Source organism: Argopecten irradians, chromosome 3 (assembly GCF_041381155.1).
Source record: "Argopecten irradians isolate NY chromosome 3, Ai_NY, whole genome shotgun sequence".
NCBI lineage: Eukaryota > Metazoa > Mollusca > Bivalvia > Pectinida > Pectinidae > Argopecten > Argopecten irradians.
In genome coordinates, this window is record NC_091136.1 from 14,910,015 (window position 1) to 14,921,978 (window position 11,964).

Consider the following 11,964-nt stretch of genomic DNA (forward strand, 5'->3'; position numbering starts at 1 on the left):
TGCGATTTTCAGAATAAAAGCTTTATAATATATTGTACGTTTAATTGAATAATTTTCATGGTGATTTTCGCGAAAACATATCGACGGCAAAAATAAGTTGGATTATAGTATATCAACTATGTGGAAAACTTACAATTAAAACCGCCACTAACATGCCAAGTGCCAGAACCCAGCAATGTTTCATTTACGAGTACCACAATGCAAGCTTCAGCATACACTTCCCTTCAAATAGGAATAATCACTCCGAATTGGAATAACTCACGTACCATGTGATAAACGATAACGTTTGTGCGGGACTATTGTATCTATTGTTGATGGAATGACGTTGTTCGACGATTCCCGCGCTAACCTCGTTTCAGCGGGAAGATAACAAAGAGTGACGTTCCATCACCATTGGAGATACTAGTACCGCACAAGCGTACGTTATTGGGTATCACGTGGTACGTGCATTATTCCCATTCTTGACCTTAACAGCAAGTCTACTTGTTTCTTGCTAAAGGACAGTGTATGTATTAGCCTTTGAAATAAGATAAATTAATGATGAAAGACTAAAACCTTTATTTCCCATTCAGAATTAAATCTTTTATTGGAATTATAATCTTTTAAATCACTGTATATTTCATTTTGAAATAGTATCAAATATATTGTCATGATCATCAAAAAATGCATCTTCGAAACTGCTAAATGATGTCAATAATTGACATCAGATTGGTATACTTAGTGTTTCATGAACGTTTTACATGGTTCATACAACCATATAGTTTACTAAGTCAGTTCTCTGTTCATTAGATATCACTACAAACAAGAGTCTAATATATGCTTGTCTACCTATATTTTGGAAACAGTTTGTCTTCTTGTGATAGAGCTTATTGACTAGAGTGGCCAGTGTACAATATGTACTGGACCGACATTTGATAATCAATATAATAAGTTTATCTTCTGACTAAACAGAACAATTGGTTGCTACGTATACTAGCACTGCATTTGTACAATGTCATTTAAGTATCTAAAAAACAACTCATTTTACCATTATGTACATGTATTAACAAAAACCAAACTCTAGCACTAATTAAATTTTGTGAAATTTTATCATTAAAGCACTGAATTCAAGAAAAAAATGTAAAAAACATAATAATTAATTAAACTTAATCCTAAAACTATAAAATATTGTTATGATGTCAGATGTTGCAATTACCTAGTATATCTAAGAATAAAACAAATCTATAGACATAGTAAATGCTATATTATTTCCTGACTGGTGACACATATTGAAAATGCACTTTATAAACATTTGATTAATTAAACACTTAAAAATAACATTTTCTACGGAATGTAAAACTAGAAACTAATCTGAAACTTAATTCATTTCTGTATCAAGGCAAGATAAAGATTATTTCAGACAGACTGATATGTTTTAATTTCATGTACTCCACTGGTACATTAATGTAGGTCTACAAGACAAAAATGCAAATGTAGATTATTTTCATCTCAGATGAATCCATATACAGTACTAGTAGTACAGACGACAATACCTCTATGTAAGCCGTACGATCCACCACACAAGGTACATGCGGGATTTATCCCAGTTACACAATTTTATATCCCTTAATTATTTCCAATCAATGACCATTGTTTGTAAGCTTAAACTAATTACTGTTAGTATGTTTACTGATTTTGTTCTAATTTATACTTTTAGCGCTATTGGCACCAGCATCAATAATTGCGCTAATTCAAACACTGCCCCAAATTGTATCCAAATATGTCATTCTTTACACCAATTACATTTACATTGTTGAATTAATGATTGATATACCGTATTTCGTTATGGTCTGTTTCAGTAAAGTGCATATATTAACTATATCAAATACAAATTACATATTGGGGCAAAAAAGGGCACAGTTACACAAGCAGTTTGAATAACTGAAGCTCATGATATTGACGATTGCGTGATTCAAAATTGTGCAATTCAAGATTGGGTGCAAAAGTCAATACCATCTTAGAGCACCAAAATTAGGGTGTGCTTATTTAATGCAAGTAAAGTAAAGATTTAAATCTGGTGAAAGAAATTTTTTATAATTAAATCGCTCTTGTTCAATCCGAATCGCTTTGTAGGTTTCACTATACATCAAAGTACCATTCCATACACACTCAAAATTTTAGAGTTTACCATTGTCTATGGAAATATCATCATATCTATACTACTTCCTACTTCCTACTTTTCCCGAGGGGCCGCGGTGGCCGAGTGGTTAAGATGTCCCGACATATTACCACAAGCCCTCCACCTCTGGGATGCGGGTTCGAATCCCATGTGGGGCAGATGCCAGGTACTGACCGCTGGTCGGTGGTTTTTCTCCGGGTACTCCGGCTTTCCCCCACCAACAAACCTGGCACGTCCTTATATGACCCTGGCTGTTAATAGGACGTAAAAATAAATAAACCAAACCAAAATACTACTTCCTTCGTTGTCTTCAATATAAAACAAAATGTATACAGTCATGTACATTTATTCTTTTTCATCCAAATCAAAAGCCTTATCAATAAAAGCACAAATGCACTAAAAATATATAACTTGAATAAAAGTTTAACAAGCACTAAAATTATGTTTGAACATTGGTCATTGTTTTACATTTTATTGTCTTTATACATATAACCCATAATTTAATAAAAAAAAATTGAACAGGTACATTTGAGGACAAGCTCAAATATCAACAACAGATCAGATCGGATAAAAATAACAAATAAAACGTAGTAGTATCTAAACTATATGTAAAACTCTGTAACTATTCCCTGGTAATAATTCACTAAATGCAAGTTGGTATATGATTTGTCACAAAAATATTAATTTTTACAGATATAGATGATATCAAATGACACAAAACCAAAACATTTAAAGAAACAACATTAACGATGATAGATATTGTCAACACCCTACAGCATATATTCATCTTTCTCTTTAAATTGTCAATCCTTCATACTACACATAAATGTAAACAAATGTCATGCAATCTTGCAACTCAGTATCGAAAGATGTTGTTTAAAGTTATATAAGAGCAGAAAATGATTTTTAGCAGTACTGCCAAAAATTATTATATGTACATTTTGTACATCTATAGTAATGCGAAATGAGTACCTACGGTCAGACTATGAAGCAAAATTGTGGTCTACAATTTCATTTCACATTTTTACAATGTTATTAGTAATTATAAAGTGATTTCTGCAGGAAAGTTCCCATCTAAATATACATAAGGCATAAAAAACAACAATTTTCCAGTACATAATTTCTGTGTTGTAAATAACGTTTATAAGGCATTTGAAGCCATTTGAATGATTTTCACGGCTTAATTAATTAAAGCTTATAATTTTCAATAGAGTAACGAAGCAAAATCAACATGCCAAAATTTTTGCCCAGTTATGGCACATATAACTTTAAAAAAATAATGTTAAATATAAAATGACCAAAACTCCTCCACAAATTTTGTATAAATTGGTAAATTGTAAATCAAAAACAAGGATATATTGGCGTTGAAGCATTCATTAATATGACATTTAAACTTTTAAACTAATTAAATTACGTTTCATTAACTAATATTAATTAAATTACATTTCATTAATTAATTCTTAAAATTACCTCTGTGTTGACAATAAACATATTTTTCATTGGGATATATACTATATGACCAAATAAGCGCATAGGCGTTTGAAAATTGAAAAAATAAGGGAGTACTTAATAGAACAAACATTGAAATAAATCCTATTTCATAAAATCATTGCACCAATGAAAGTCACCCATAAATCTATTTGCATAAAGAAATCATATTTTCCATCTGTATTTAATTTAAAACCATGAAATTAAGGCCTAAAAAGGGGGAAAGGAGCTTATAGGGATGAGGTGCTCATTAGATGGAATCGGGTAATAAGCAATATCGATGAAACCTAAAATCACACTATTACTGATAACAACTACTACATATATTTAATGATTTAGTTTAAAGTAAATATCTGCTAATTAATAAATATCCATGATGAAATTAACACACAAGCTCAGCTTGAATACTAATCAATATCCTAAATCATATTGAAATGAATTTAATACATATACTGTAGGTATAAACCAAAGGCTGGGTTACTGTATTTCTTTGTGACTAGACTTGCCTGATATTTGAAATGCATTACAGTGATACACCTTTTCAATCGGAACACATGTTAATTTATATTATAATACTAGTATGAAACTAATGTATAACATTGTGCTGAGTTTTTAATCCTGCTTTTAATATTAGTCTGGACTCTACCTCTACATAAAAACAGGAAAATGACTAGCATTGTAGTATTTTAAAACCATTATTTTGGCATTTTTCTATGTGATTATCAATTTTGACTCAATTGCAGAAACATACAGAATGTTCATTAAAAATGCTCCTCCATGTTTGGGTTACATTTTTAAAATATTTCTATCGACCTATCAGGTGGAGTTCTAACATTCCTTAAACATAATCGTAATTCTCCAATTATCAGGTTTTTTTCTGACAAATTGATATACCAAATAAAATCAATTCATATTTATTTTCCAACAAAAACTAACATTATACAAACAAGGATGATTTTGATTTTCCAAAAAATTCCACCCATACTTTAGTCAGGCTTAAAGTATTGAAATTCAATATCAACTATGATCACAAAACAAATCATGAAATAGATTTAAATTGAAAAGTCAAGATATTTAATTTGAAGCAAGACTTGTATTTAAATGCACAAGCTCTTGGTGCTGACAATCTTTGTCTTTCAAAGATGCACCAGCGTTAATTCCATAGATACGTTTTCTGCTTTGATTACAGTTTGTAAATTCATCATCCTTGATTTCTACTGAGTCGGTAACATCTTCGTCAGTATTATCAATATCACAGTTCGTGAATACCTCTCCTTTATAATTTGACGACAAGTTAACACTGCTCATTGTAAGGTCACAGTTCGTAAACCCATTGTGGCGATTCTGTTGGTCTAATTTTGCATGGAAGGAATTGGAACAACTTTCTGGCAGACTTTCTGGCAGACTTTCTGGCGTACAGTCGGAGCTTATATCTCTGGAATGCAGTGTGTAGGAATTTCTATGTTTTGTGAATGGTAGTCCTAGCTCATTGGTCAGAATTGAGACTAGAACAATGATCAACAAAGAAGTTACCATAGCAAACGTCCTGAAAGGAAAATTCTGCCCATCAGATTCTTCATATGCAGGATAGAATATGAAAGGTTGTAGGTCAATACTGGGTTCTCCTGCACCGACACGTAGCACTGTCCCCACAGTATATCCTAAGACAGCACCGTATCTATTAGTCCACTTAAAGAACACCGCACAGATCAACTGAGGCAGTACAATGACAAACACAATGTCTGCGGCCAGGATAAACAGCCCGTACACACCAGGTACAAGAAGGGAGACAACTGTTGACGTACTGCCTATTATGAGGATTGCCACACGCTGTAGCCAGATCAGCTCAGTGTTTGAAGCCTGCACATGAAGAATTTATTTTTAAAGTAGAAATATTAGTACGACATTGCTCTCTCTTATCATCCAAAGCAAGACAGGATGACAAAGAACAAGATGTATGTGGAAAACACTACATGCCAAAATCTCATTTCAAGTTTGAGCATACATCATTTTTTTATTGTTATTGCAGAAATCTTGACCTATATTTGTATGTTTGAAAATATATAAGTATGTAATAGTGAAACATATGTACTGTAAGGTAAAAGAAAGTTTAGAAAAGATAAAATGTTTAAGGACAGATTTCCATGTAGATAAAAAGGCTATGTTTAAATGCATTTAACATACAGTTATCATTAAAGTCTCCACAGCTATAGTATTCCACAGCCTGAGTACAAGTGGTGATAGGTATAAATGCTTATAGAATCTTGAAATAGGTACAAAATCTTAATTAGAATTGCAGGTAAGCTAGGTTATACAATACCTTTGGATGAAGGAACTGTTTGTAGATGTTTTTGGTGAACATTGAGCTGGAAGCCAGGACAGAGCTATCCATTGAAGACATGACTGCTGCACTGATGGCTCCTAAACCTGGAAACAAGACAGCTTTTAATCATGATAATCTTAGTATTTAAGGAAGGATATTATTCTTTTAGCACAGGGTTCAAATTTTAAAGCTTACAACATCTTGTTTTCAATTAGCTCATATCATTTATGACTACCCTACTTTCCCCTCCCCTCACACTTACAAACATCAACTTTGTGGCAAAGCATAAAACAATAAAACTTCCAGCCTCACCTATAACAGCCACTGGTACAGGAGTAAACTCGTTCAGTACATAAGGTAACACCATGTCAGCCTTATTGGCAGCCATTGGTGACATACCCAGACTAGTATTGGTCCAATCTGTCAAAAACATAATAATTCAAATGCCAACGCCAATTCAATATGAAGAAAGATCAAAAACAGAAATTCAACAGACTGAAGGATTTAAGATCAAGGTCATTATTGAGTCTAATGTTTAGGTTATTCGGTCAAAGGTCATGCTAGATCATGATCAAATATCAAGGTTCCTTCAATATGAACTATGAATTAAATGTACATATTATGTGACGTAATCAGAAGAAATATTGAGTCAAATTACTCAAGGTAAGGATCGAATCAAGATCTCTATTTTTTTCACTACCTACAAAACTGTTTTTATATTTTCAAAAATTTATAACTGATGGTTAGTTCTTTAATTCACTTTCCTAATAGTTCTATTCTATTTCTGAATAATGAATTAAAATACTGGAAGTAACCTTGTCTCAATGACTACTATGACTTGTCCAGGTAAATTAATTTACAACTTGCCCTTATAGCTTTTAATATCTATATTCCATTCAGGGCTATTTCTGTCAAGTGAATTCATAATGGTAAAACAATGATAAGCAGACAACAACAAAAAAACTATTAAATATATCGTAACAACTACACTCCCCATCAAATGTACAGGAGGCTATAAATAGATACCTGCACTGACAGCTGCTGCACCAATCAGGAGAGATGGTAAGAAAAGTACGAGAGCACTAGCCCCGCCCACCACTGACAATATCTGTGCTTCTTTTCCGCTCCTTACTGATAACACTCGTTGGAAATATGCCTGCCATGGAATTGTCCCAAAGGTCTGTAAAAAGAAAGATAACTGCAAGATGATAGTCAAATACAAAATATAATGCTCTGGTTTGTACATTGCGATTGATATTTATATATGATCTATCATCTAGTTTTCACCGTTTGGGTAAACTTTCTGCCAGGACCTGGGATACAATCAGTATAAATGATTGGTTATTTTATAAACATTCTCTTTCTCTCATGTTTCTTTTCTAGATCCTTTGATCCTTACCATAGCAATGAATAAGTCAATCCACAGGTTGGTTGAGTTACTGTCATACTGTCCAATCCAATCACTTGATGTAGAACCAATATTTCCTACATTTTCATTGGTGAACACAAATGGAATACACAGAACCTGAAAAGGAAACACCCACATTCCATGACTTCAAATAATTCAAAATCAACCAGCACTACTATAACTTCAATAGTATGGAAACTGGGAGAACAGTTGTTTTATTTGGTATATTCTTATTTTGATTATTTCCTATGAATAGTTGAATACCCCGGATTTGGAGATAAGCAAAATCAATAATCAAAACTGGGCAACGGCTCAACATCAAATTCAGGCATGTGATTTAGAGGTGGGAGCTTGTGATATACTGTCAGAAACTTTAACTACTTGGCCACTTACTGATCCATGAGAGACCTCAAATATGTTTATCTGTACTGTAGATGAAAAGATTATCCACAGTAAAATCTTGTTTTACTGTTATTTTTTTTTTTTTAATTAATAATTTTTTTTTCTCTCTTGGTGAAGGATTGACAGAAACACTACCAATAGAGACTGTAATTCATAAGTGGGAAAATAATTAAAATTTTCCAATGGACACAAATGACATTCAGCAATCAAAAAATTTAAAAGGGGAGATAACTTTTGAATATTATAACTCCTTCGATAAAATTGTGCTATATAACTTACCAGTCCTCCAGTTATGAAGATTAGTTGAACAACATCCGTGTACGCCACTGATATCATCTGTCCTATCATGGTGTACCCTACCGTGAAGGCAGCTGACGACAAAATGGCGATGGTACGGCTCCAGTTTAGGATAACGCTCAGACTAGTACCTGTAAATCAAAAAATGTCAATGAAAGATGGATCAAAAATTATTATATAATAATACATGATTTTTACACAAGATATTTGCATTAACTTAATTGATTTACTTAACTAGAAACATCTAGCTGTAAGATCTAAATGCATGTGTTCAATATTTTTAAGCAGAATTTGATGACTAAAAGATTTGTTGTGTAGTGACGGTGTGTACCATTTTGAAGTATCGAGGGGAAAAAAATGGGATATCATATGTGACAAACAAGGAAGAAACAAGATGTTTGTTTGCTGCTGTTACAGGAATACTTCATCTAAGTCACATTCTCACTCAGTAAAAGTCAATTGATGGATGCTTATACAGTTCAGGGGAGATAATCCTCTAAAAATACCAATAGATATTTAATACATTTCACAGCAGTCATTCCCTTTAATTGTTTAAAATATATTGTGCAAACAGTTCTTAAGTTTCTGGTGTTTAGAATCATGTGAATATTTATATTCTTGCTAGCTTGTTGTAAATGATATATTTAAAATCTGGTATCACTACAGTAACTGTATACTTTAATTACTATTTTAATCATTCTAAACTTCCAAAAAACATTTTTTTAAACTCACCACTAAATATGTAGAACACCACACAATTTCTTGTGTTATTTATCAATTTTTCAAGCATTTAAAAAAACATTTCATATGCAATATTATTCAATGATAACAATTTCATTGGAAATCTATTCTTAGGAATCTGAAATATCACAGCAGCTTTCATGATCTAACATTGCAAAAAATTAAATCTAAATTCTTATCCGGAGATTTGTTCATCTATTCTCTATCAAAACATAAAATTAATTGTATGATTTTGCTGTATAATTTGTTTAAGCCAGAAAAATAGGGTTGAATCCTTTTAGAATCTAATATGTATAAGTAAGTACATATATAAATGATGGTTAGTCTTATCTTTACCTCAGATATTTTAATTTTAAATCAATCTGAATTGACAAGGAATGTCACAAGCATATAGATGATAGACAGTACCAAAACACTTTTCCAATACAGGGTTTTCGAGATCCCAAAATGATGTGGGTAAAGTACATTTTACCGTCGAATAGTCCCACCTTCCGGTGATTATGACATTATCATTTGATGTGAGTTTTGTGATGTAATAATCACAAGAAAGTGTGACTAATTCACAGTAAAATATACTTTACCAACGTCGTTTTGGGATCTCGAAACCCCAGTATTCCAGGCATTTTTGATCTAATTCCTAGTTTTCATACCCAAAGCCGATAGTATAGAGGCCGTCCAGAACAGGTCACCACATACAGAAGCCACATAGACGAGGAGCACCACCTGACTGCCATACACTTCCTGGAATGGGTCCAGCATGGTAAGGTACTTCTCATCTCGCATCCTTTTAGCAAAAGTCATCCCCCCTGGAAACGTAATGAAACCAATACCCACAGTAATAATTGTAACAAGAGTTTTCTGATCCCTGTTGAATTAGTGCCGCCTACTTTTCTCAAGACCCACTTAACATTTTGTGCATCTTCAGCAAGATTTGAAAATTTTTTTAAAAAAGCTTTTAAAAATTTATTATATGAAATAAATTCATCTAAGTTATATTTGATACCCTAAATTATTTGTTGTTTGATTTAGAGTCCTTTATTTATAGATTTATGTTATAAATAATGTGAAAAGAGTGCTTAAGAGTTTGTAAAATACAATAATTTAGCTCATATATACCTATACTTAGTCCTAGGAAGATCCCAAATGGAGCCAGTGTCCATACAAGTCCTCCTGTGGCTATTGACTCGGCTGTTCCATTAATATAGCCTCCTCCCACTGTTGTTGCTGCAAAAAACAACAAAGCATCAATATGATTACATTTTAGTTTTGCAAAATGTAATAATAAACAGAAAACAGTGTTTCTGAGTGAAGAAACTATTTAGAATGCCATTGAAAATAAAAATTATCATTCCAAACATTTGTGACATAAATAATTAATTACCAGTCATTGTGAATATCCCGACCACTGCACCAATACTTCGTCCAGCCACTATGGAAGATTCCAGTGTTTCCTTTCCTCCATTTGTGTTCTTTCTCCTCCTAGCAGCATATAATCCAACCAGGAATATTATTATGTAGAAGACCAGCAGAACTAACAAGCCAGGGACATTCAGTGCCATCCTCAATTTCAGGTATGTATACCTGAACACCTACAAAAATATATAAACGTCAACAACAGGGAAGAGGTCCGAGGGTAAAATCATGATGACTATCATATAGTCAATGGTACAGTGGTACCATGTTGTAATGGTACGAAAAGGGTTAAATAATTACATATTCATGATATCATAAAGGAAATCATTTTCAAAAGCTTTGCATTAAAAAATATTTTGTATGTATATAAAGAAAAAATAAATGAACTCTGATGACAATTTCCTAGCACCTTTACCATGTCTATGTCGTCAAAGGTTTAACTTTTTCTATATATTGTAACAACATGCAACTCTACATGCATGAATATACTTCCTTTTTTGTAAAGACTTGCATGCGCAGTATTCTGCAAATGTACTTGTATACTCCAATTACACGAGAGGTCACTGCATGGTCAGTCTATTTTTTATTGTACACTAATTTGCTGTTTCACAAGTGTTCCGTTGTGCTATACCTCTATTATTGTTGCTGTACAAATGTACATGTATTGTTTATTCAACCAAGGATAAGTCACTCAGGGTTTTGAACGAATACGGCGTGAACGCTTTTGTGTTTGTGCACTGCCAGTAACATAAGCGATGACTGATTACTCTTTATAGTATATAAACACCATGCAAGACGCCTATGAACCAGGAATAAAAACCATTTTTCTCAGCAAAAATTTGGTAATGTTAAGTATTTGCTTTCAGCAAGGAAGATTTAGAAGAAATGTCTTAATCTTTTGCAAAAAAAAAATACAACAGCTCATGTAATGACAGCACGCTTCAGAAAGTAAGACGGTAACCCTCACACCTGCAAGCTACATCAAAGGCTGCTGCGGCGGATATCAAAGGAAAATCAGTCTTCGCCCAACGTCACAGTCAGTGGACAAAGACAAAAGCTCCAGCGTTGTACTAGCCCAAAACCCAGTGTGACTTATCCTTCTCATATATACGTCCTTGATATTGTCAATTGATTTGATCTATAATCACTATTATAAGTGGTTTTCTACTCAAAACATACGAATTCATTATATCAAAATGACATCAGGCAGATTAAACTTGCGCGTAACATAACCAGCTGATAACAAAATCATAAAATGATGAGGACACATGTACAGTAGTAAGTACACTGAGACAGCACAGACCAGTTTGTTTCTCCACTAATTCCAACTCACCACTTAACCCAAGAAAATATATTTACTGTAGGATTAAGGACATCGTTTATACACTGTGGTACATTTAAAAGTTTGATCATACATCACTAACACTGTTATGAACATGCTGTCTGTTCACGTTATGGGCTCAAAGATAAGCAAAATAACGTAAAATAACACGTTTTTGCAAAGAAAACGTCCTTGCGAGTCCGATTACGTTTACACTACTATTCTAAGTAGGAGTTTTCCGGATAATTTGTGACATAATGTACGAGTCCTTTCATTTATTTTTAAATTCCAATCATGATAACACAGCAAAACTTTTAATATAAAAACGTTTATATTTTTGATGGATCGATATTTAAAAAAATATTTATAAAGATCATCTAAAGTGAACTATTAAAGAATATTCCGGATATTTT

At 32.8% G+C, this 11,964-nt stretch overlaps 1 protein-coding gene across 2 annotated transcripts; it reads right to left on the reverse strand.

Annotated features, from left to right (window-relative positions):
* Positions 1 to 85: 85 nt before the first annotated feature.
* Positions 86 to 11,757, reverse strand: LOC138317638 (high affinity choline transporter 1-like). 2 transcript variants are annotated; one of them, XM_069259439.1, is made up of 10 exons: positions 11,590 to 11,757; positions 10,199 to 10,406; positions 9,934 to 10,041; positions 9,468 to 9,623; positions 8,059 to 8,207; positions 7,369 to 7,494; positions 6,996 to 7,149; positions 6,282 to 6,389; positions 5,967 to 6,073; positions 86 to 5,506 (listed from the first exon to the last, which is right to left on the reverse strand). In XM_069259439.1, exons 1-10 carry the CDS (start codon positions 11,641 to 11,643, stop codon positions 4,721 to 4,723), a joined length of 1,956 nt encoding a protein of 651 aa, XP_069115540.1. In that variant the 5' UTR covers positions 11,644 to 11,757; the 3' UTR covers positions 86 to 4,720. The 2 variants fall into 2 exon arrangements, with proteins under 2 accessions (XP_069115540.1, XP_069115541.1); XM_069259440.1 differs by having other exon boundaries at positions 11,564 to 11,755.
* Between the last annotated feature and the right edge of the window lie 207 nt (positions 11,758 to 11,964).